General features: G+C 35.9%; 2 protein-coding genes across 5 annotated transcripts in view; one reads left to right on the top strand and one right to left on the bottom strand.

The window, feature by feature from the left end:
- The window catches only part of LOC132705826 (TBC1 domain family member 1), a 75,884-nt gene extending 61,575 nt beyond the window's left edge, over positions 1-14,309 (top strand). For all 4 annotated transcript variants that reach the window (XM_060676730.1, XM_060676733.1, XM_060676731.1 and 1 more), the window contains 9 exons: positions 40-201; positions 260-431; positions 2,853-3,085; positions 3,142-3,536; positions 4,315-4,631; positions 7,661-7,913; positions 9,074-9,243; positions 9,331-9,965; positions 12,887-14,309. In XM_060676730.1, the coding sequence (XP_060532713.1) occupies positions 40-201; positions 260-431; positions 2,853-3,085; positions 3,142-3,536; positions 4,315-4,631; positions 7,661-7,913; positions 9,074-9,243; positions 9,331-9,965; positions 12,887-13,184 (2,635 nt within the window). In that variant the 3' untranslated portion in view covers positions 13,185-14,309. The remainder of the gene's footprint in view (positions 1-39; positions 202-259; positions 432-2,852; positions 3,086-3,141; positions 3,537-4,314; positions 4,632-7,660; positions 7,914-9,073; positions 9,244-9,330; positions 9,966-12,886) is intronic.
- Positions 14,310-16,084: 1,775 nt separating this feature from the next.
- On the bottom strand, positions 16,085-26,318 carry LOC132706643 (uncharacterized). The gene is made up of 8 exons (XM_060678104.1): positions 26,304-26,318; positions 21,527-21,662; positions 20,628-20,717; positions 20,341-20,564; positions 20,100-20,279; positions 17,875-18,028; positions 17,734-17,769; positions 16,085-16,532 (listed from the first exon to the last, which is right to left on the bottom strand). The coding sequence occupies exons 1-8, from the start codon at positions 26,316-26,318 to the stop codon at positions 16,462-16,464; spliced, it is 906 nt and encodes a 301-aa protein (XP_060534087.1). The 3' UTR covers positions 16,085-16,461.
- Positions 26,319-26,874: the final 556 nt, after the last annotated feature.

Raw genomic sequence — 26,874 nt, 5'->3', positions numbered from 1 at the left:
TTCCAATTAGACTTGCAATCGAAGAAAGTACATTTTTAGATTAGAACAACTAGATCAAGACGAACAGATGACCATACTAACGAAATTCAGGGGTGCCGAAACCGACTCCATCAGAGAACAAAATGAATTCCTGATGATGCTGTTGCGGGCTCACTGCGAAATGAAGCAGAACAGACATACCCACGATACCGCAGAGAACCGGTAGGAAAACAAAATGTTAACTCAAAAAAGCTCGATCGAATCATGTATTTCGTTGTAGTTCCGAATTTCTAAATCAATACTTGGGAGTGGGAGGAAGCAACGTGTTCACCAAGGCGAAAAAGTCTTTGACCAATTCGTTTGACCAGTTTTTGAAACGCAGAGCGTCCACTACCGATTCAGGCGGGAATTTGAGGAACATGAGCCTACCAATTGTCAACAATTTAAATAAGGTAAGTCTACCTACAAGATCTGTTAATCCCTGCTGCGTCGCTGTTGTTGAATTGAACTTGCTGATGTTTCGCCAATCAACCTGTTGGCTTCTTCAGAGCTGAACTGAAACTCGCCCGCATATTGCAGGGCATAAGCATCTTGGATGACTGATATTGGTGACGGGTAAAAACCTGAGTCGCGGTTAAGATTGTTTGTTTCCTTATAGATTTCTATAGAGTCTCGGATTTTTCGTTATTATAGAATTCGAATTATAGAAGAATTGCTGATGAGCTTATTTGTCTTAGTTTTAAGGCTCTTTTTTGTTCTTTGAGCCTAGTTGATATTTTTCCAATGTATTCTTTGCCCCGTATGCATCGAATGCTGTAAACTCCTGGCATCTCAAATGGAATTTTGTCTTTGACGGATCGAAGATCTTGAGAGATTTTGGGACAAGTGATAAATTTGGTTTTGACATTATATTTCTTTAGAACTTTTGATATGTTATGTTTTCAATGTAAGGAAGCACAACAGGTGCAAGTATGGGATTGCTTTCGGGCTCATTGCTATTGGAAGGTCATGGTGACTTGTATTCTGTGATGGAACGCTTAATATCTTTAATGAGGAAGTTAAGTTAGAGAGAAGAGCACTCTAAGTTCAGTGACTCTGTAAACAAGAGAATTAATAACCGATGATGTTTCGACCGGATGGTGATATGACAAAGCATTATGCACAATGCATCGGAATGTGTGCGTAGGGTTTCTGTAAACAGAATGAACCAATGTTACCATAATTAGAGTTTTAAATGGAAGGTGTCGATGGCTTTCTTCTCAAAGGCCATAAATATATTCGCTATGACTTTGACTATGAAATTTGTCCTTTATAAGATAAATGTGTTCCAAACAAGTATTTTTCACTTAAGATGAGAAGGTTTGGTTTCAGATTCTCTGATTTTAATGTATCCGAAATAATGTTGGGAGTTCCAGGAATAGGAATAGAGGGATTCTACGTCGAAACTAACTAGAATATCCTGTAGATATAATGTAATGTCTCTTAATTTTTCAATGAAATGAAAGGAAATAAGTATGAAATTATCAATTTTCCCTGTAAGGGGTTTTAATATAGAAGCTAGATATTTTGCTAGAGAAGATTCCGTAGAGACGAGGAATTTTAGAGTCATGAGAGGTGACAGACTTTTTCATGGATTTTGATAGAAAAGAATCTTTAATAACAGGTTGCGTTCCATTGATGTTTTTTAAGTTGACGATAGGATCCGTCAGTAAGAATAACATTCAATCTTCTCCTAATTTTCATTTGACCATTGTAGAATTTTCTTTATGTGCTTTTAGAATACGATGTCGGAAATATTAGATTTATAAGGTTTTGATTTTTTAATTACTTTTGCGATTTCAAATCGAATTTCATTAGCTGTATGAGATGGCAGTTTGTTTAGGATAGACTCTATACTTGACATGATTTCCTCCTTGGGTATAATACAAGGACGAAGTTGGAACCTGTTGCAAGAACTGATTTTTCAGTGTCAGAAAGTTGGTGAGATGATACATTTATCACAGTGTCACAGCGGATTAGGTTTTGACATGATGGGATATTTTAAGAAAATTAGGGATAAGATTGTGGTCTTAACAAAAAGGTCAGTGTCCAGAGTAATCTTACCAGTTTCAGTCGGTGATGTTCTAACTTTCTGCTTTTGCGCTTGACGTCCTCCATAAAGGGTTGTTAATTTTTCAAAGAAACTTCCGCAGTTAAGCTCTGAAGAAGCCAAGAGGATGATTGGCGAATCGTCAGCAACTTCAATTCAACAACAAACGGTAAGGTAAGGTAAGATAAGGTAAGTCGTTTATTTTATTTTAATATGCTCGAGGCTCGCTAATGGTAGATTTATTGGATTTATAATTGTTACTTACTTGTTGAAAGAGAGAGTAAGTAATACATGTTCGATATATTCAATATTCCACGAGTATATGTTGTTTTGATATTGCCAACTCCATAGAAGTCAGTTTGAATGGTTTACTATATTTCAAATTGGGTCTATAACCGTTTTAGTCACTTTCGTTGTTTAGTCGAGTTTGGAAGTGGAACCTAACAACAGTTATCACTGTATATTTTTATCTCTCTAAATAGATTTCCATTCTGAATTCTGGGTACTTCTTCGTTTAGCCGCATCGGCTATCAAAGATGCCATCTTGGTTTTTGACATACACAAACCCCTGCAAATTTATATTTCTCCAATATGTGGTTTTAAAGATGTTTTTCATTTGGGCCTTTAAGAAAGTCTAAACTTTATATAATTTATATAATAATACGGATTTCTTTTTTTTTCAATACAACAAAAACCATCAATTATTTTGACCAGATCTATGCGGCTTAATATTTTGCATTTCGAACATCAGTTCGTGCGTTCAAAGGATCATTGTATATTGAAGGAATCCTCGCCACATCCTTCAGGGCATACCCCCTCTATCAGCGCATCGGTAAGCGAGGCGTCGGTCTCCGACAAGGATTCCGACGGTTTCCGCTCCAGAACATCCACCATGGAGTCTCACTCTGAAGCCAAGGACATCCACCTATCAGTCCGAAACGCCAAGCAAAGCTCCGTGTCACCAGACCGAAGTGTTTCTGGGTCCGAGAAAGGCCTCAAATCTCCAATGATGGACATGTAGGAGTTTTCAGTCGAGCCCTTGGTAACAATTTTATCACCAACTTTATTCGCAGCTTCTTGAAGGTCGGCAATAGTCCCAAAACCAGTCACTTCGAGGATGCCCGAAACAAGATGGACGCCGGCACGTGGCGGCAGGCTATCTTTAAGCGAGTAGTAACTCCGAAGAAGGACGAAAAGCAGGAAGAACCGAGGAAGAAGCGCACAAAAGAAGAGCTGAGGGCGTTGTGGAAGAGCGCAATCAGACAAGCGGTCTTGCTTGTCCGGATGGAGAAGGAAAACGCGAGACTAAAGGCGGAACAGGAAGAATCGGCGGTAAAGAGGATCAAATTGGAATACGACGAGATGAAGCCGAACCAACGCGAGGTGATGGAGGTGTGGGAAATGCTGACCAATAAGGAGTCCCACATCAAGTGCGATCAGAAGATGCTTCTGCAAGCAATTAGGCAAGGTAAGTTATCGGGCACGCGTTCTCATATCTCCATTTCAACGCTGATAAATAACCTTGGGAACTAAACATAGCAGAAAGAGAAAAATTACTAAATTATCTCCAGAATTATTAGTGTCAGCAAGACTGAATGAATGTTAGTGCACTTGCACTTTGAGCTTGTTTTCACACTACCCTGTGTACTATTTAATCATCTGTCTTTGTGAAAGCGTACACATCTACGGTATTCATATAACTTTATGGAAATCCATCTCTGCAGTGAATACTACTGTGACGATTAGTGACCAATGTGTGTTCCAGATTGACACCGCCCAATGACTGCAAAGAATAATCTGTATCATTCGCTATCCACAAGATTTGTAATCATATTTTGTTTGCTAGCTGGAAACAATTTTTCTTTCCATATTTGCCAAGAAAAACTAAAAAGTCCTCGTTATGTGCTGTATTTGGTGTAGTGCCAAAAAAATTCTTTCTAAACGGGCGAGGTGAAAAACCCATTGTTGTCGAGTAGGATATCATTTATCAGACATTCTCTTTTTGAGAGATGCTAAACGAAAAATTAAGGAAAGGGTGTGTAGTTCTCACGTCTTGCAAAATTCCATAGCTTGAAAGGATTGCAAAGATTTTAGTTAGTTGTTCCCACTTGCAGCTTAGTAACAAACTTTGTACATTTTTTCTTATAAAGAGTTTTCGTTACTTTATAATGCTTTATAAGTTAGTTATTCCTATCAAGCTAAATTTTAATATTCAATATTTTTTTCAAATTGTATCGTAACAATAGGCGTCCCTCGCGGTAAAAGGGGCGAGGTGTGGCAATTCCTGTCCGAACAGCACTGCCTAAAATCAGCGCCGCCAGACTGCGTCAAGTATCCCAACTATAATGTGCCTTACGAACAACTGCTGAGGCAACTCACCTCGCACCAGCACGCCATTTTGATCGATTTGGGTCGGACGTTCCCGAGCCATTCGTACTTTAGCAGTCCCCTGGGACCGGGCCAGCTGGCCCTTTTTAACCTGCTCAAAGCGTATTCGTTGCTGGATCCGGACGTTGGTTACTGTCAGGGCTTAAGCTTCGTCGCTGGAGTGCTTCTGCTTCATGTAAGCCTTTGTTAAGCCTAGTACGTACAGAGTGGTTGGATAATAGTGCAGGGAAATATTAGAAACGGGGAGTAACTACCATCTGCACTGATGCATTATAAAATATATAATTTTTAAAACCAAGTTTTGTTCGAGTGATTTTCGTTTAACACTCTTTATACAGTGGAGTTCGTATATGTAAACTCGTTTATTGGGAACACTCGGTTATAATGAACACTTTTTGAAATACACTCAAAAAGTCTCATAAGACAAATGTAAATTTGTACTGGTTATAGTGGACCCAGATATAGGGTTCCGCCGGTAATCCCCGGAAGATTAAAATGAACTTTTTCGGGGGTTCACCAGGTAATTCCCTCCAGAAAGGTTAAAATAGCACATTCGTTTTGTTATGGTTTTGATCTCAGTTGTGATTTAGATTTCGTGGAGAATATTCATGACAGACCTTCAAATGGAGAAGCGAAAACGAAAAGCATGAACTTTTGAAAGAAAAATACGATGTTAAAATTAAAGGTGGTAGGAAACAAAGTGATATTTGTTGTGAAATGAATTTGCCTAAAGCAACTGTCTCCATTACTTGGAAAAAAAATATAGGATTCTCTCGTCCTATGGTCAGTCAATGCAAATTGTAAAAGGCTCAGAAAATCAGCTTATGAAGGCGTCAATAAGGGTCATTTACAGTGGTTTACCCAAAAAAGGAAAGAAAATGTTCCCATAAGTGGTCCAGTTGCAAAAAGCAAGTGAAATAGGTAGTAGAGTAGAAGGAAGAGATTTTGTGTGTCCCAGAAGTTGGATTGAACGTTTTAACGAAAAATTGTTGGTGAGTCTGCATCAGTTGATATGAATGTTGTTAATAACTGGCTTACAACGGTTTGGCCTGATCTTTGCAAAAATTGTGACAGTGACAATATTTTTAACGCCGATGAGACCGGCCTTTTCTACAAACTAACCTCTGATAAGACATTGAAATTCCAAGGAGAAATGTGTGCAGGTGGAAAATTGTCCGAGGTTCGAATAACAGTTCTGGTTACTGCAAACATATCTGGGACAGAAAAGAGAAAGCTGTATGTTATCGGCAAATCAGTAAACCGAAGATGTTTTAAAAACAAGACCCTACCGGTCAAGTACAGGTCATACAACCAAGCGTGGATGATATCTGACTTACTTACCGAATAGCTGCTCCAATGGGATACAGCATTGAAGAAGAAGAACAGAAAAATTATTCTTCTAGTAGATAATTTTTCCAGCAATATTCCGTTGAACCAATTCAAACTGGTTTTTATGCCACCCAATACCAGTTCAAAACTGCAGCCCTGAAGTGTCACTATAGGAAGATTTTGCTGATAAAGATGAAAAAAGTAATTGATGATGAACAAGAGTTTTCAGTGAGCTTATAGGATGCTGTAAATTTTATTCACCTTGCTTGGCAGATAATTAGCAAAAACACTATTGCAAACTGTTATAAACATGCTGGATATTTTGAAGCAGAAGATGATTTTGACTCTGATGATAAATTTCCTCTAACGGAATGGCTAAAAAAACATTAAGGAGATCTTGAAAATACCGAGGAAAATACCGACACCCGGAGAGTCCTTGAAGCAGAGATTAGGAATAGGAATTAGGAATTGAACGACTTCAAAAGTTACGTTGCAATAGACGATCAAGTTATTCCAACCAAATCTTTGATATAAGACTTATCCAGTTGGCGTTAACATGAAATGTGGACATTAAAAGAATGACTGATTTTCGTTATTTTTTTTCAGAAACAAATACAGAATTGAGTGAAGTGAAGTGAACGAGGAGGCTATTGAGGAAGTGGCCTTGATCAATGTTCCTTCAGTAAAAGACATGACGGAAAAAATAATAGAGAAGTTTGGAATTCTTTTTGTAACCTTGAAAACTACATAAGTAATATTAACTTTACTAACAGACTCGTACAAACCAAAATATCCGACTTGTTTATCCAAGAGTAGGTGGATACATGTATTTTTTTCAGTTTTTATATATTGTTTACGTGTTCTTGTTCACTTGTTACTTGTTTTGTACAGAATGATATTTAACATAATAACACATTACATAATACATATACATATCTAGAAAAATGCTAGTATATCGTGGCATTTTTTTACAAAACCAACGTACATAATATAAATTATGTAATAACCTCCATTCATCGGGTAAACATCAGTTGTGTACAAAAGTTCATTTATTGCTTATAGCAAACCTCGGATATAGTGAACACTATATCCGGACTTCACTCTATTGCTACACTTATATCGCTACTAGATATATAGAGGCCCTGCCTAGGCCGTAATACAGTAATTGTAAAAAAAATTGAGGAGGGCTATTCAACTTGAACATGCGCGACATTTAAAATCTCGTTTTTAGCCAATGACAGTACGGCATTCAACAGCCAACATGACCGCTGACAGATTGTCAATAGTTTAAGTTTAAGTGTACGGAAATCGCTGTTTAGAAAGAAAATGGTGCCCAAGTACATGTTATTAATTGAAATGTAGACATGGGCGAAAAATCATTTCCTTCTTTATATTATCTTAACTACCTAACTGTATTGGTATCTATTATAATAAAGTGATCAGGGATGAATGGATATTTTTTAAATAAATAGTTTAAGCGCGGATTTTAAAAAACTTCAACTCATTGGAAAAAGCATTTATTGCTTCATTAAATCGTCACTCATTGACGCCGCTACAGCGCCTCTAAAAAATGAAATATAGGTAGCGCAGTGAAATACGTATCTTGATATCTTATTGCTATTACTAGCAAAATTTGTATGGTATAATAATAAAATTTCAAAACATTTTTTTTGTGTTTTATACTTTTGCTTGAAGAAAGTAAGAAATAATTCGAAAATGGATATTAAAAAATGGTGTTCCACTTAACAAAAACAAAATTTGGTATCCACATCCAATTTTTGAACCTACCTTGTATATTTTCTATTTACTGCTCAGAAAAAAAAAAGTTGTTGTTTGCCATTGTTGCCGCTCTATTGAAACTAGTTTCTTTTTTAGATGGAAGAATCCAAAGCGTTTTTTCTATTGAGACACTTGATGTTCCGAAGAGGGCTGCGCAATCAATACCTCCCCAATATGGTCGGTTTACAAGTAAAACTTTATCAGCTCTCTCGCTTAATTCACGACCAGATTCCGGAGGTTTATAGTCACTTTGATTTGTACGAGGTGCCTCCCACGTTGTACGCGGCTCCCTGGTTGCTCACCATGTTCGCGTCGCAATTCCCGTTGGGATTTGTGACTAGAGTTTTCGGTAAGTAAAGAAATGGTTCCCGACATAACCGAATTCGGTGTTAAAGTCTGTTTCAGAAAGGAGTAGAGTAACAAATCCTATGCATGCAAATCGAAAGAAAAAAATCTTTATTTTAAATGCTTGTTAAACATTTTTTCCTGAATATTTGAATCACTGTTGTTTTGAGAAACAAATGTTTAGGGGGGCATATATTCGTATATGTATACAACTTTTAATTTTAAACAACATTTTTTAAGGTGCAATTGTGCAATTTTTATATTTTATGCTACGCCTTTGGACTTGAAATAATTCCAAATGCACTAAAAATGGTTTCCAAAGATGCACTTGATTTGCTATATAAAATAGTTGCTTCTCTATGAAATTATCTTCAAAATCAATATTTTTGGTGGTTGACCAGTGATAAGTTTTTGTGTCATAACCACTGCTGTATCAGCAATCTTCCAAAACATCATAGTAATCTCCCGCATTGCATAACAGAAATGTTCCTTCTTTGGAAATCCCTCTCCTCTTCCAAAATGGACGATTATTAGTCTGTTTTATTTTCCTGAAGGCACTTTAATACCCATTGATATTGGTACTCTATGATCTTCGTCAATCCAACTCTCATAAAGATAACGGAATTTCGTCTTCTCTCTTCGGCGCAGGCAAAATCCATATTTTTATAATAATTCATAAAAGTTTCAGTATATATTATTCTATGTGCATAAGTTTTCCAATTATCAACGACATGCTCCCATCCTGACGAAGCTCCACCTAAGGTGAGTATTTCTTTTTTTTAAATAAAAAGAGTGAACTTTTCTTTTAATTGCACTCTTGATGTCTTCATCAAAGACTCTTACATACTGTTACTGGTCTGCCTTGACTTTTCCTGTAAGGTTCCTCTTGACATGCTGTTTTTTTTCCCACAACATTTTAAAAAGGGTCTACTTTGCAACTGTAGACATTCGGGAACAGATGTCGACAGTTTCTGTACGATGAAATTCGGGTAATCATATTTTATGAAATCATTTAAAATAATATCATTAACTGATGAAACATCCTTTCGTTAGTTTCATTGTGTATCACTTTTATCACTTATCACTGTACCACTTTCCGCACTTTTATATTATTCAAACAGGTTACTGAAAATTTCATTTCATTAAAATGTTGGTTTCCTTCAGATCTGGTGTTTTTCGAGGGCACCGACGTGATATTTCGAGTGGCTTTGGCATTGCTAAACCACCATAAAGAAAAAATTCTGCTTTGCGACAGCTTCGAAGAAATAATGAACTACTTAAAAGGGCCTCTGGCCAACGTGGATAAACCGAGTCTAGAAAAAGTGATGAAACAGGTAATATTTACCACAAATTCACGCACGTATAACCTTGTATGCTTCAAGAATGGGACTAGAATTCACTGAAACCCATAAACTCTGCAGGTTTACACAACGGACATCAACAAACAACTGGACGAGTACAAGGTCGAATACCAAGTGCTACAGGAGGAGATGTCGGCGGTACAACCTCAGGTGGAAGCTTTGTCGAAGCTGGAGGCTCAAAACAAAACTTTAACCGACCAAAACAAAACTCTAATGGCCCAGTTGGACATGGCTCTGGCCAACGTGCAACGGTTGGAGAAAACTCGCTTGCTCCAACAAGCGCGACTGAATCGGTCGGAAATGCAAAGCCGCGGCTTAGAAGTGACAGTAGCCACTTTGGCGAATTTCATAGGAACATTGATCGACCAGAAGGTGGACGTGGAGATACCGGACGACGTTCGAAGCATCATGTCCAAAATATCGATCAACGAAAAGCAAAAACAGCAAGAGGGTTCTCAGAACAATCTCCTGAAGATGTTCCAGCAACACGACAACGCGATGTCTCCAGATAGGCTCATGGTGAAATCCCTGAGTACCGGCAGGATCGCATTGTCGACGAATTTGGATCAGAGCATGCCCAGATCGAACAGTTTGAACGCCAACGCTCAGAACGCGTTGCCCGCCGGTCTAAAAAGGGAAGAAAAGAAGTCTCAGTTCTTCTCCAGTTCGCACAGCAATATTTTGGAGCAGCAAAGGTAGGTTTTTTCCCATAATATCGCTAAACGTTTATGTTCTGGTTTGTCCTATATCATAGTTGTAAAAAGATGTAGCCATATAAAAAAGGCTCATTTTTTAGCGTTAACTTGCGGGGGATTTAAATGAGGACAGTTAATACTGCCTTATTACAACAATAAAAAATATATAACGCAACAGAAAGCAAAATAAAAATGCGAAATGCGAAAATGCAAATAGCGAAACTTCTATTAGCATTTGATTGCCATTGGTTGTTTATACAGGGTGTTATTGAAATGACATACAATTTAATAAATGAATCCTATGGACGAGAAACAAATGACAACAATGCTCTTTATTACCGTTACTGGTATTTCAGAAAAAATTCTGGAAAAATATCGTATTAAGTTCTTGTCGTGTGACCTTTCGGAGGTAAACCAGGCAATAAGCGTTGCCAAATCGTGCAACCCCGCATTTAATAAGCTCAAATATGAAAAGGTGCTTCAGTGTCATAAATGTCATAAATTCGAACCCCAAAATAGTATATTACGCAACAAGTGCGCTAAACGGCATTTGACTCAGGAGTTTATTTGATACGAGCGGAGCGCAGCGAGTGAGTTAAAAAGTTTACCGAACGTGTTGCATACTATACCTTTTTTACGACCTTTAGTTTTTGGGTATGGTCTGCTCATAGATATAAGAAAGTGACCAATTGCTTTTGAATGGGATTATCCAATGGTAGCCAATAACATACAATACAACAAGACTATTTCCTAAAGTTTCGGAATTTAGATTTAGATAAAATTATGGTCCGTAATAGAAAATAATTTTATACCTACCTGTGATTTATATTCTTTGGTTTGGTATACTACTTAGTTTAAGTTTATTATTTATCATTCTTATTTCGTGTGTAATACAGCGTGTGTTGAACCGTGTACGAATTATGCAAAATATGTGCGAGTTTAGTGTATCTCAGGAGATGCTCCCGCCCAAATGTAGAAAACACTATTCTATTGAGACTGAGCAAGTTATAAACAATGTTTATTTGACTCTCATTAAACGTGGTGCCAGCAAGCAAGCATCTTTAGAAGAAACGGCCACATTGACGAAAATTCCAACATCAACTGTATGGAACATTGTGAATAATCCCATTTCAACGAGGAAAAAATGAACCGATGCTGACATTTTCTCCAGTGTAGATGAAAGTGATCAAGATATAATGCGGCGTAAAATTTACCAGTTATACGAGGAACAAAGCTTGCCTACATTAGATATCTTAATTAGGAGGCTTGAAAATCCCCATTAATCGGAAGGAATACGTCTATGATAACTATGCAAAAAATCTAGGCCATACAGTTTTATTACCACTATATATCTAATCCCATTGAACATGTTTGGCACCAACTGAAATCTGCCATTCGTCGTAACAATGTTTTTCCCCGTGTTCACTCCAATGTCCTCAAACTTATAGAAACCGAAGTTTTTAACATCCCTCCACCTAGTTGGGCAAATTCTGTTAAACATATAGAAAAAGCAGAACAATCGTATATCCCTATTGCAAATAATATAGAACAAATAATAATTAGAACGATGATAGCGATAGTGATACTGATATATTATGTGAATAATTTTAAGTAATTTAAGTAAGTAATAAAAATAATTTGTAATTTTATTTTAGATTTAAACGTAAATACATACATAAATAAATAAATATTGTTTAGTATCTTTCCTAACAAAACCCCAAATCAGTTAGCCACTTTCTTATATCTATGAACAGACTTTACATTTTCGCAAAACACACAAGAGTTTAATCTAAATTGTAATATACTCGTATATATTACGGAGGTATTTGAGTGTGATCAAGAGTCTTTAGAGCCAGCATGCAAAATAGTTATTGTTTTACCTCTTTTTGATGGCGCGTTTATTTTACACTTATCAGTTGAGTCAACGCAACCTTTTTCCGTATCGTATCATACGTGTCGAACCAGATTTCATCCAAGTAAATAATGGACTTTTTTGTTCTCTGTAAATCCTAATTTTTTTTAGATATTCCTTTCGCCATTTCAGAATTCTAAGAGATTCCATTAAAACTTGCCTTTTGTCATTTTTTTAAAAATCTAAAACCCATATGTTGAGTACACTTCCATAAGGCCACATTTAACACCGGTTTCATCTTTTTCAAGCCTTCTAATTAAGATATCTAATGTAGGCACGCTTTGTTCCTCGTATAACTGGTAAATTTTACGCCGTATTATATCTTGATCATTTTCATCTACACTCGAGAAAATGTCAGCATGGCTTCTTTTTTTCCTCGCTGAAATGGGATTATTCACAATTTTCGATACAGTTGATGTTGGAATTTTAGTCAATGTGGCCGTTTCTTCTAAGGATGCTTGCTTGCTGGCACCACGTTCCATGAGAATCAAATAAACATTGTTTATAACTTCCTTAGTCTCAATAGAATAGTGTTTTCTACATTTGCGCGGGAGCATCTCCTCCGATACACTAAACTCGCACATATTTTGCATAATTCGCTCACGATTCAACACACGCTGTATTACCACTTTCTATGAATAGACCATAGCTAAAATATCAGTACCAAGCTGATCTAATTTTGAAAAACGAGTACATGTTTCAAGAATTGCTCGGCGAAAAAGATTGAAAACATACTACATCCCGCTTGTTACTGTAGGTAGATATATTCCTAGGACGGTCCTGAATGGTTACGGGTAAGGGTCTGCTCGGCAGGGTGTGCTATAAGTGTTCTGCGGTTTTGGAGTAATGAACAGTACGTGAGTGAGTGAGTGAAGCACGGGGTCGGTTGTAAAAATACCATATTTCTGGTCATGGTATACTAGAATATATGATGTCATTTCGATAACACCCTGTACACGCCACTGCAAGCATTTTCGAAATAAAAAGACGACAAAACTCGTGCTTGCAGGTTGAACAACAGCCAGTCTAACCTGCCTAACAGCCGAATCGACATTAAAATCCAAGAGTACGAGAACAACCGGAAAAACAGCGACGTAGTCGCGGACGACTCGAAAGTTTCACCTACCCATTCGGTGGACAGCGGGGTGGGTACTCCCTCGAGCCCCAAAACCTTAAACAACCACCCGTTGAGCAACTGCGACGTTAATTTTACTTATAACGGTACCAGGGAATTGAAAAACATCAAATGCCTGAAAAACTATCAGCGTAACTCTAGTCCGGACGTTTTGACAAAATCGGGAAAGTAAGGGGATGGGGCCGGAATTGTCGTTTATATTATTTTGATTGTGTGATATTAGTTTCGTTAAGACGTAGGATTGTATATTTTATCGCCGTAGATGGTATTCATAAGTTGAATGTGATTTTTAGGCGCTTTAGACTTTTTTTTAAGCTCTTAATGTGCAGGGCATTTCTCAATTGTGCTGGGCATTTCTCAATTGTGCTCATGTTTAAGGGCGTCAATCCTTGTTATATACTTTTTATTATGCCAGATATTTTTATTAGATTTTTTGAAGAAAATTGTTTTTGGGATCTTGCTTGCTACTTGCTACGAAAAAATTATGCAAAAGTGTGTGTTTTTTTTTAATTTAACACGGAATCGCCCAATTAAAGAAGAAAATAGCTTTTTTTAACAGATTTTATACACACCTGCATACACATTGTTGATTTATTGAATATTTAAGAAGAAAATATAGTAGGCCACTGTGTTTTTTAAAAATTTTAAATTGTTTTTGGAAATCCTTATTTTTGTGGTAAATTAGACTTTATGAAAGCATCTTTTTCGCACAAAAAAAAAAACGTTTTTTTAGTTCATTAGGGCTGCTTCTGTTTTTTTTTTTACTTTTTCTCTCAGAATGGCGCCCAATAAATAAACGCCCTGTACACAGCTAGAGTTATGATAACGGCCGTTTGCCTAAAAGTAAAATCTAATCTAAACACGCGCCTTATTCGGACTTATTTTAGAAACACCTATGGTAAATAAGTACTTATTAAGCATCACAGTAGTATTGGAGGCGTGCTGGGCCAGTCTCTTTAAACCTCTGGTAGGGAATATTTGAGCCCAAGCGAAAGGTTTGCAAAGAGAAGTGGCTGCTATACCTGAGAAAAGAGGGATCGCCGGTGATCCGTGATTCTGGATCACTAATCACTCACTCTTTAGAAAAGCGTTAAATCGAGTTGACTTTTGTTTTATTTTAATTTTCGAAGTAAATAAAATTTGGGTTTAGTTTCGGTTTAGTTTAACGGGGAAATTTCTATGGAAAACCTTGCGGAATATATTTTCGATATAGCGTAAGTTTGTTTTGTACGTGAAAATCTGCCAGTGACTTTTGTGAAATTATTGTTATAATAAATGACTACATTTTGTTCCTTTGTTGTGGACAATTTCATTTTTCGTTTCCTCTAAGATTTCATCCTCAGCATCAAAAACTCGGAACAATCTCGATCCGCGCTAACCGTATGTTCGGCAAGTATATCAATACCGCGCCGTAAAATAACACATACACACAAACTTCGACAAAATGTTATGAAAAAACTATGCTTCCTAAAAATTTGTAAATTTGGGATTACGCCAAAATCGATGGGGACCATCCGGCTAAAATAGTTTTGGCAGAGAGAGAGAGAAACAGAGAGAGATAGTGTGAATTTTTTGAAATATTTTATAATTTCCGACAACAATGATGTTTGCGGAGGAATATCTATGCTTAAGTTTTTCAATACAATTAAATACCTTTCTTCGTATAAAAAGGCCTGTCTAAGAACTTTAGGTAGTAATTTCAATAATTATATATAAAAGTTAAAAGGAAAATATTTTTTATTTATTTTTATAATGCATAGAATTAAAAATTAGAATAACTTATATAAATTTGCATGTTCTGAAAATAGTTTATTTCTTCGGCGTATTGCCATTTAAACGCTTTCTCTCACAAATAAACCCAACAGCTTTCAAGTTTGAAATTCAGAAATTTCATTCCAGATTTCGGAATTAAAATTTAAAATTTTAAGTAACTTCAACAGTTAAAATATATTTTTTTTAAAAATATATATACACATAATACACATATAATTTATTAAACCTCGAAGTCGACGGGCATATCGTAGAAATACTTGGCCTAATATTCAAGAAAAATATATCCAAAGTTGATGATTTATATTGGAAATAGCAGCACTTAATACGGGGTAAGGCCAAATGTGAGTCCTTGTAAAAATTTTAATAATTCTTCTTTTTATAACATATTTTTTACAAAATTTAATACTTTTGCCAAGTGTTCCCAATGATGTCATTGTTTCCAAACTATTTGAGTATATACCGCTGACTGTTTAAAAAAGTTTTTAAAAATAACTTTTTTTGTGTCGGTTACAAATTGATTTGCATGCTAAACTTTTAACCATTTAATATATCACATCAATACACTTTAGACGCCATGCTTGACATTTCGTCAGAATACGTGAACTTATTCTTTGTTCGCCTAAATTGGAAGCTATACCTACAATATCTAGGTAAATATATTGTATTTTATTGTGTTTATATTCAATTTGTATTGTACTATATTTATATTATATTTTAATATTTTTTTGAAATAATACCGCTAAAAGACATCAGAAAAAAGTTTGATTGTTACAAATTTGTTTTTTTACAAACATTTAAAAGATATGTTGTATGATCGTTATAATAATATGTATATGATTTCCCTCAAAATTTGTCTCACTTTACTTTCTTTGATGATTCTTTCCTATTCTGTTATGTTCTTGCTAAAAACTTTGATATCGGTTATTTTGTGTGAATGGTTTAGTGAATGTTTTGAAGTGTTTAAATGTGCCGGCCCCGCTGTTTTCTCTGTTCACGCCGGTTTGAGGCCGGATGGGCCCGGTTAGTCCGCGGGGGAAGCCGGTTTATTTTGGTTGTATTTCTTCTTTTTACGTGTTGGTATGCGACCAAAAGAAATATGCTCGGCGGATGCCGGAAAATGGGCGAATGACCAAAGCAGACTAGCCCAGTGAAGAGCGAATTGTATTTTCTCCATCTCTGACTCGTTCATAGATGATCCCGAACAGCACCGTATTCAGGTTAATTTAAGTACTGATAATCTATATAAACGCGGGTGAGATTAAAACGAATCGTTTTTTTTTAATACATTTATTTGTCACCGTATTTTGATTTCACGTAAAAAAATAAAATATACAAATATAAAATATATAAAAAAAATAACATTGCACGTAATATTTACAAACGGCCGCCGCGCGTGACCGAAACGCGCCCCCTCCCACAAAAAAAATACGGCGACCTGTTTTTAGTCTTCAAAACGCGGCGGGGGGCGGCTTCGGCCGCAAACGCGGCAGCCCCAACTCCAAAATATCCAGCAGATCACGAATGGGGAAACTGCGGCCGGTCCGTGCTCGAAAAAAACGACGTATTCCGATTCGAAAAAGCGACGGGTCATGAGTACTGATGGAGGTAATGAGCGATGAAACGTCGGAATAAGGGCTTCCCTCTTGAACGAACGCGGCCAACGCAAGGGTGGTCGTTTAGTATGGTCCGGATTTTCCTGGAGGTCCGTAACTGGAAGATACTCCACCTCCAGAACCGCCACCGATTCCTGGGAAAATATATTACTTGTTTATCTACCTACCATGGGTACTTAACTGCCTAACTGCCTATCATATGTGCTTAGGTACGTCTTTATAAAAAAAATTAACATATGATTTTATCTAAAAGTTATTCTTGTGTTGGTATTGGAATTAAAAAAAAAAGTTGCGTTAGTTGGTAGACCTGACATTTAGTTAAGGTTATAAGATTGCCTGTAACAAAAAGAAGAAGAAGGAACAAAAACACTGCGGCGGTAAAAGAAACACGAAGAAAGTTATTATTAGATATTAATTAAATAGATGTGCTCCCTTATTTTATCATATTTTTTTAGTACGTCTTTTAGCTGGATGCGGATATATACGTTAAAGTGTTAACCACATTAGTTTGACACTTGTTTGGAACATTTGAAGTGTATGCATTGCACGACACTGACTTAGGTTTCAAACCACCTGTCGTTCCCTCATCATTTCATAACAGTTTGACAACTTTCAGTGCAATTTGATGATAATCTTACAGGAAATTGTTGGCTGATAATCATAATACAATTTCTCTGCGTTTTGAGGTTATATTATTATAAGTATTGCCCTGCAAGAGTCAGGAAAGGAGTTTTCAAGAATATCAAAAGCTAACCAAAACTGACTACTCTAATTTGGAAATTCTTTAAGAAGAAAAGAAGGAAGATGGAAGAAATGTCCCAGTATAATAAAAATGAATATATGGACGAATCAGTAAATTCTTTTTGAACTATACAAATAACGTATAAAACATTAACAACGAATTAAAAACTGACCAAAACTTGATAGCCACTTTTATTAAAGTTCAGCTTAACAACCAACAAAGATAACTTAAAAAGAGTAGGTCGGATTTTCTTTTTTTCTATTATTTAATATAATATGTAAGTTTTAAATTAATTTTAATCTCAATAAAGTTCCAAAAAATGTACTCTTCAATTACGATAATAATTTCGCTAACATTTCATTCCTAAATTTATTTATTACTTTTGTTATTGTGTTATGAAGTTAGAGATCATCACACAACTTATAACTTAAGTAAAGTAACGTAGGACAACTTTATTATTGATTAAATGCAATGACAACAACAGAATCCATAGAAGAGTTTCTGGTATCAGGCTTTAGCAGGTGAGTAAAAAGTTTTATGATGTTTTGCCTCAAATTAAATTTCATGCAAGGGCTCTATTTTGTTTTGCTTACCTCCTCCGATACCTCCGTGATCGCTACCACCAATTCCTATCACGGGCAGATAAAAATTGTCGGTTAGAGAGAATTATTCACATAGTATTGAAGATTAGTTAAACATTAATAATAACCCCATTTAAGTGGTAAAAGGCTTACCGCCGCCGATGCCTCCGCCGATGCCTCCGCCGATGCCCCCGCCGATGCCGCCTCCGATACCGCCGCCGCCGCCACCTCCGAATCCTCCGCCGCCGCCGCCTCCGAAACCGCCACCGCCGCCGAACCCTCCGCCGCCACCTCCGGTGGTAGTTTTCTGAAAATAAAAGATTAACAAAATGAAAATGAATATAGCTTGTCTGTAGAACAAATGTGCAAATATGCAGAATAATAATGACGTGACGGTAGTAAAATTCTAATGCTGCGTTCGGTATTTGATGGGTTTTGTTGGTCCTCTGAGTATATTTTGATCACTGTGGTCAAACGAAATTTACTTAGTCATCCTTAATATCATATAATTTCGAACATTTTCACAAAGCGTATAATGAAAAGCAGATAAAGATCACCTCACAATCACAGATTAATATGTCTAGTCTGTCAAAATAATCCGAGCGCACAGAATTATGCCCGTTATTACCGAAAATGAAGAATCGAAACTGAAAACTGCCGAATTTACGAATTATCAGCGGCCATATTGGTTATTGAATGCCGTTAGTTCTTATTGAATATTCTATTGAATGGCCCTTCTCAAAGTTTTAATCATCTAGAAGTTTCTGCACATATTACTAGCATAGGCATAATACAAAGTGAGTCAAAAAGATAGGTCAACCTGTAAATCACAAATATCCTTTCTGTAATAACATTGGGACTGTTATTTTGCCATTGTTAACAAAAATTTTGAAACAGTTTCATTAAATTTTAGAACCAGAAATAGTTTATGCTTGTAAATGCTGTGCAATATACAATTTTGTGTAAAATATAACTTAAATTTAACCCCTATTTTATACAATATATCGAAAATCATGCCCAATTTGGTTCTTTGATACAAATTAATGAAGCTAATTCTCAACTTTATTAAAAAACATCAATATTAACTAACATTAACTAACAAAAATAGTTCTTCAGGATATGTCTGGAGAAAAAATTACGGCTATTTAGGTCGTATCAACAATAAGTGATTGTTTTAACCCCTATTACACTAAGCTTCGCTCTTGCAAGTTGATAAATGTATTAATGATTTGTTTAAACTGGTTATCATTACAGAAGACAAAAGCACAGTTATTACTTATTATTATTATTATTATTGCCGAAGATCAAGTGTATCTGTTAAAATGAACCAAAATACCGAAAAAAAAAATTTGCGCAAGGAAAGTTACATATTCAGTTTTATAACAGTATCGATTTTTAAACCTGAAATTTTAAAATTAATAACGAAATTAAGATATACGCAGTTTTTTTTCTATATTTCTATAACCTGTTGGAAGCTCTCGGAAAAATTTCACACGGTAACGTTTTGGCACGATGCACCTGCAATTTGTTGAATCACCAATAAATAATCGTCGCCGTTTGAAATAAAAGTGAAAGCCCACCTCCATAAACGCAGGCGGAGATGCACTTTCATTGGAAAGCATAAAAATAGGAAGATGCGTCGATTGTCGCAAGACGGAAAAATGCTTGTATCACTGTGTGACGTAAAACGGCGCGTGCCGACAGAAACGTTTCCGCGTTAACTTCTGTTAAGCGTGAATTTTTAACCAAAATCGATGTCAGTTGTCTTTGCATGATAAAATAAAATGAAATATGAATTCTATTTTTCTTTAACTAGGAAGCGTTGAAATCAAAACTTGTATAGTTGAAAGAATCCTATTACAAACGCGACAACAAATCTTCCAGTTAGCATAAAGGTAAATTTAAATATGAAATTTTGCAGGTTCATTCAACTTTATAGTTCCCATTTTTGTCGAAATAAATATACCAAAAGGAAATCGCATCACCACGGAGATGCATCAAATGACAATAAACGCCTTCTTATAACTTCCGAAAATATTGTTTCTAGAATTATTTCACGTTATAATGATAGAGGGCGTATAGAAATACCAAAATCGCTAAGGCCGCGAAAAACTACATTTTGAATTGATAGAAGAATCAAAAGAAGCTTCGTTTCCATAGTTATCAGAACGAAGGATATCTCCTGAAATTCCTGAAGTGCAAGTTAGTGCGATACCTATTAGATTGGTTGAGATTTCACCCTTGGAAAATAATGTACAAGTTCTTGAATTGCCAGCTTCAAATGCTACATGGTCATTAATTTGTTACTAGAGGCAGTTAGGTAATTTTTGCGACCTTGCCGTTAAAAATATTATAAATATAGCAAGAAAACCACTAACCTGGGTCTTGTATCTGATGAAGTATACTTCGGGCTTGCTGGGCTGAGTTGGCGCAGGCGTGGGGATGTTAATTTCAGGCGCTTCCTCTGGTTTCTTGACCAAAACGTAGACCAAGGTCTTTTCTTCGTTCTGTGGTTGCAACGGGATCACTGGGGCAGTCGGTGTTGGGGCGCTTGGTGCCTATACAAAGACGACGTATATATACAATATAATTATAGGTCGCACACCGAAAAAGCCTTACCTTGATGAAGATAATCTTGTAGTGTTTCTGGGCCTGTCCTACTTGAATGGGCCTCTGCGGTCTAAATTCTTCAGGTTCTGGTGGAGGTACGTGGACGTAGATGTGTTTCTGGATGGTGGTACCGCCACCACCGCCGAAACCGCCACCAAATCCACCTCCGCCGCCGCCGCCAAATCCGCCGCCTCCACCGCCGCCGCCGCCTCCTCCGAAACCACCTCCGATTCCTGTTGCAGTAATATTATAAGTAATATTTGAATTGGATTAGGTGGCGTTTAATCGAAACTTACCACCTCCGAATCCGCCACCTCCGCCGAAACCACCTCCGCCTCCGAATCCGCCGCCGCCGCCGAAGCCGCCGCCTCCGCCAAATCCGCCTCCTTAAAAGGAAAAAACAATTTATTTCTTTCAGCGGAAAATGAACTGGATACAATCTACACCTGCCTATCCAAAGAAATCCATAAAAAATCAAAAAAATTGAGCTATAGTGGCCTCCTAAAAGTTTAATATACAACCTGGATGTTATTTTTTAAATTAAAAAAGTTTCCTTATTCATAAGAAAATTTATAGTCAGTTACAAAAAACAACAACTTTGAAGTTGAAAATCAAGACGAATTCATTAATAAAAAATCGAAATTATATATGATGACACTATATTCCGACTCCGACTGGAATCCTGCAGACGTTTCGCCAAAATCTCTCTTGGCATCTTCAATGCTCGCGCTCAGAAAACACTTCGAACACACACACACACACACACACACACACACACACACATATATATATATATATATATATATATATATATATATATATATATATATATATATATATATATATATATATATATATATATATATATATATATATATATATATATATATATATATATATATATATATATATATATATATACATATAGGTAGAGATTCGCCATTCAAAAACGGCAAATAAAGTAGGTATGCAAATACTATGAAGTACTTTTATGCCCATTTATGTTTTTGAATCACAATTTCTATAAAATTAATACTAAAGAAAATGACGAAAATGGCCCACATTGGCATTTAGCCTACGACATAAGAATTTTTTGTTTTTTTTTTTGTATATATTCAATAAGTTGTATTAAAATACAACTCAAATTAGAGCCTTGTTTCATAATTGTCAACAACTTGCTAAAGTATGAGCTTACCGCCTCCACCAGAGAATCCACCTCCGGAGCTGGTAAATCCGCCGCCACCGCTGGACGGCGATCCGTAGGAGGTACTTGGGGGGCTGTAGCTGTAGCCAGCTTCAGCACTGGCCAAGGCCACCAGCGCTGACAAAAGCTGCCGACATAACGTTCATTGTCAATGTTGCGAAATAACTACACCGTGTGTCGCATTTTATTGTCAAGGAGTCAATTCGCAGCTTTTTTCTATTGCTCTCCTGGGAGCCACTATGTAATTTTCTTAAATTCAATGCAATTATTTTGTACGCGTATCTTGTAGAAGATGCCTGTCAAATATATACTCGAGCTAAGTTCAGAATCGTGCCAAACTTCGGTAAATTTAAAAATTTATCGCTTAGAAGACATGATGAAAATTCCAGCTCTCAAACAAAGTAACCTAACACAAATTTCCAAAGAGAACTCAATATTCAGTTTTTGGCGAATTACTGGCGCGCCCGGTAAAAATATCTCATGCGAAGGATATCGAAACCATACCTTACGCGTCTTCTCGATCAAAAAGTAGATAAACAGTTTTCGAGAACTATTTTGTTGAATCCGAAAAAAAACGGTTATAGTTAATAAGGTGTCATTACTCCACACCTTTCTGAAATAGACTTTAATTATTAAATTCTCAAAAAAAAAGGCTACTCAACAAGTGTCAAACCACAGACCGAGAAAAAAACGACAATCTATAGAAAGCGAAATAAAGCTCGGAGCTTTATCACGAAAAGACCATAACGCTATTGTCAATAATAGCAGCGCCCGCACTTTCTACCGTATTATTTACGACGGACCCGCTAAACGGAGAGGTTAAAGAAAGAGTTAAGCTGGGGGGGTCACGCGCGTAGAAGGTGAAAATCCGCGCCGACCGCATGCCTAATGAAAAGAAAGTTATAATAACAATTATAACTGAAAATGCGACCGTATTCGAGGACCGCATACATTTAAATTCCGCTCGAGTGTCTACCATTCTAACGCTAAGAGTTTCTCTTGGTTCCCTATATTATTGTTTCGGGTCAAGTGGTTAATGTTGGCCACGAAAATCCGCAAACGAGTATTCGAAGAACATATTTACTTTTTCCTGCTGTTTCTAACCATAAGGATGAACGAACATATTTTTCATACTGATTTACGTCCTCCTTTTTCTTAATATTCAGCTCTCATTATCATTACGATCGTGAATTTCTGAACTTAAATCTCAAATAACTAAAACCAGGACAACTAAAATAATTTAGTAACGTGTAGTTGTTCCAAATAATAAATATTATTTGACTTACAACAATATAAAAAGAGAAAATAGTTTATTTTATTTTTGGACAAAAAAAACCTAACCAATCCTCGAGGGATAACAAGAGACACTCTGAGAGATGAGCGGACTTTTCATGCAATTATCAAACAAGACAACAGAGCGGCGCTTAAAGAGATAGCTGTTAAATGGTCACTGATAAACAAGTTTCAAAATACACTTGTTTGACAACATTAGAAAAAATGGGATGGAGAAGTACATTGTCAGTAAAAAATATATCATAATAAAAGTTTAATTGTGTAACAATATAACAATTGATTGGTCCATAACAGCTGTTTCGGCAACACCGTGCTTTTATCAAATTTAATCACGGAAATAAGTGTGAAATCGGAATATTTTTTTGTTATAGTTTAATTGCGTTAAATGGTGTCTAAAATCCTGGCATGCATTGAACAGTCAAGAAAAGTCTTCATAAAAATGAAAAATCTATTGACAGCTCCGGACCTGTCATTAACAGTAAGAACAAAAATGGTCCAATGGTCCCGTGTTGCTTTATGGCTAGGAAGGCTGGACGCTGAATAGAGAAACCACAAGGAGGTTGGAAGCTTTTGAAATACACGCATGCTGAGAGACTCGTGGATGAGTAGAACTACAAACAAAGAAGTGTTGGGAAGAACTCGAAATACTCTTTACCATTAAAAAAGGCGAAGGCAAAAAAGTGAGTTCCTGGGTGCAAGATATGAGTTGCTTAAACTCATTATCGTGGCTAAAATTGTAGGTAGACGAAGTGTAGGGCTCCTAAGAATATCTTGGTTGCGCAATCTTCGAGAATGGTTTGAACTATCGTCAATTGAATTATTTAGATCAGCAGTATCAAAAGTGAAGGTAAGGGAAGATTGCCATGATGATCAGCAACCTTCAAAGAAGAAGCTGATACAAGAAGAAGAAGTTCAATTTTTAAAAAAGTCAAATTCATTAGAAGAATATTCTATTTTATATTTTAACCACTTGTGAGCGGGCAAAGGACCGTAGAGATAGGGTAGCACGAAGCATATGATTATCATAATGCCAGCAGAATATACTGCTCATCAGCTCATGGTTTGAAGAAATGAATATTCTCGTCTTAAAATGACTTTTAAATAGGTGGGACTTATCCCCAATTGAGAGCTTGTGGCACCGATTGAAAAAAGCACTTCGAACCTATCCAATTGGTATTATCTCCAAACTAAAGTAGAAAGTTTCGGAAATTGTCATTAGTTAACAGCCAAAATACTGCAACATATTAGTGGACAAAGTAGGGCTGCGATCAATGCTAACTGTAATCAATCTTTAAGAAAACTGTAATATAAATATGCGCCAGATCTTAAAAACGTTTATAATTATAATCATAATTGAATTAAGCATCAAACATTGTTAAGTATTAGCTAATACCATATAGCAGAAAATTATTTTAGTTGTTTTTAGTAGGAGTTATTTCAAATAAATCAAAATTAGTTTAGAAATGTGAGATTGTGTTAATATTTCTCCTTGGTCCAATTCATATGCGACTGGGCTCGAAAGTAGAGGTTCCCACGATTTCGTACAGAAAGATTCGCACTTTCGTAACATCGAATTAGCCGCGTTCGCACATGCGATCCAGAGGCGATTAGCGTTCATTACTTCATAATGCAACTGGAGGTTAATACCCGAAAAATTTAGAATGTTTAATACTGCTGTTCGAGCGGAAAACGTTAGTAAAGTCCAGTCACAGCAATTGTGCAGTTACGTCATAGCATGACACCTTTGTCTACACTGGCAGTTTTTTTGTCACTTTTCTAAAAATGGTGGCAATGTAGCTAAGACATACGGATCACTTTTGATTACGTCACTATATGTAACTGAACAACTGCCCTTACTGTACGCTGCTGTACTGAATATTAAAAAGAAACGGTACCTTTTACATAGCTAGATTATCCTAAGAATTAGTCAAACGTTTTTTGAAATACTTATATTTTCCGTAACGACACTTAACTACTTGGGTTCATTAAACTTTAACCAATTATTGGTAAATTACGACGTTTAGCACATTAACATGATTCATTTTGCACATTCGGTATAATTGAAGGTAGAAAATACGTCGTTAAAGATTGCAAGGTGTTTTTCTCTTTCGATCATCCTAAAATAAGTTTCTATTACTAAAAGTTAAAGTTTTTTTAGTGATAGATGTGAAGATTTGGAAGAAAAAAATAGTTTTCAGCAAGAGAATCTGCTAAATTTATGGAAAATGCCATCGAACACTAAAATGAGGACAAAGCAATAAGTAAATAAACCTATAATAATGATCGCAAGTCTCTTGTTTTTCTCTGTTGTGCAATTATATTTTTATAAGCTATTGAATAATTAAAACCCGAAATTAATAGAAATTTAACCATGTGGGTTACATCAAAGGGTCGTATTATTCTGCGTAGAGAAAAAAATAAATTAAAAATTCCACGAATCAGCATACATTCAGCGAATATTGATGTGAATTAGGGACTATGATAATGAAAGCAATTCGACGACATTTTTCGTTATTAATGGAGTTCCCAAGTCGTTGATACTTTCAAAATTCTTAATACATCGGCATGAGCTAATATTAGAGAAGCATTTGCTATATATTTAATTACATTTAAAATTCTACATTTTTCATTTTAAATCTTAACATCCTGATAGCAAGAATCGTTTACTTTAAATTCAAAATAAGTTTCCTTTCAATAACTTTTTGTGGATGGCGAAACCGAAACAATTTTTGTAACAAAAAAAACTGTGAAAAAATGTTCCAAAATTCCAAGTTAACCATCTACGAATATAAAAAGATGATTTTCTCCTAGAAACAAGAAACATGCGCGGAAATATTAAATGAAAATCAAACTAACCAAAACTCCATCTTTTAAAGTTCACTCGTATCAACCAACAAAATTAATTATATATATGAAAAATGTATTAACACATTATATTCTGAATTAATATTTACACAATTCTTTTAATATTATTAATTTCTACTTGAATTTCTTGAAGTTTAATACATAAGGCCCAAACTGAATTAATATTTACACAATTCTTTTAATATTATTAATTTCTACTTGAATTTCTTGAAGTTTAATACATAAGGCCCAAACCACAACAAATCATTTTGAGACATGTACTTTTTGGTTATTTGATATTAATCTATCAACTTCATCTATAATGACAATTATTGCGCATGTACTTGCTCAACCTACAAGTGGTGTCAGCTTATTGATGGACGTATTACAAGTAAATAAATAAACCCAAAGCACGGTCAAAAATTAAATTGAATCCATATCAAATCACAAAATTATGTTTTGAAAATGCTTAGAAAATAAGAAAACCCATATGAATACTATCGCCTCGAAAGTACATAGCACGACAATTAAACCAAGCGAATCACTACCACTCTGCTATAAAAAAATCACGTCACTTTTTCGAAAATTCTGCCGTGTCAAAAAGAAAAACTATATTTTCTAACGTACGTACCAAAAACGGTTTCATGGTGGTTAAGGCACTAAAGCTATGATCATACGATGCTCCTAGGTTCATCAACTATGTATTTAAATAGTGGCAACTCCCACCCGATCAAACGCGAGGAGAAGATCCTTACCTTACAAAGCGCATCTTTTTTTACATTCACCGACGCTGCGGCGTCGAAAGAAAAATCATTACTTTTACTATTATCTCGCACCGTGGATGTATAACGTTTTGTTTGGTACACAGGAAGTCCGAGAATTGTACGGGTCATTAGGTTTTGGTCAGAAATAAGATTTCGCACGCTAGAAGCGAGTAAAAATCGCTTGGAATATATTTTTTTAGATTTCTATTATACCATCCACCATTATTAGTGAGCTTATGAAGGAGTTATATGAACAAAACTAATGTTAATATAATAGTCCCAGAAAGATGGGTAACAGAGATCAAGAAAATGTCCGCAATTACCGATATCTATCGATCTCATTTGGTTTGACAACCACGGTATCCCATTGATATACCAAGTTTTTTAGTAGTTTTTCGACGTTTTTTAGTGAGCTTTTTGTGACTGATGTTGAAGTTT

This window comes from Cylas formicarius, unplaced genomic scaffold, assembly GCF_029955315.1.
Source record: "Cylas formicarius isolate icCylForm1 unplaced genomic scaffold, icCylForm1.1 PGA_scaffold_8__14_contigs__length_24414737, whole genome shotgun sequence".
Classification (NCBI taxonomy): domain Eukaryota; kingdom Metazoa; phylum Arthropoda; class Insecta; order Coleoptera; family Brentidae; genus Cylas; species Cylas formicarius.
This window is presented reverse-complemented; position numbering and strand designations above follow the sequence as displayed.

Bases quoted from the DNA above. Each gene is read 5' to 3' on its own strand.
- LOC132706643 (XM_060678104.1), bottom strand. The intron at 18,029-20,099 runs GTTAGTGGTTTT...TTTTATTTTCAG, and splicing joins TCATCAGATACAAGACCCAG to AAAACTACCACCGGAGGTGG. The intron at 17,770-17,874 runs GTAAGCCTTTTA...TGCCCGTGATAG, and splicing joins CGGCGGAGGCATCGGCGGCG to GAATTGGTGGTAGCGATCAC.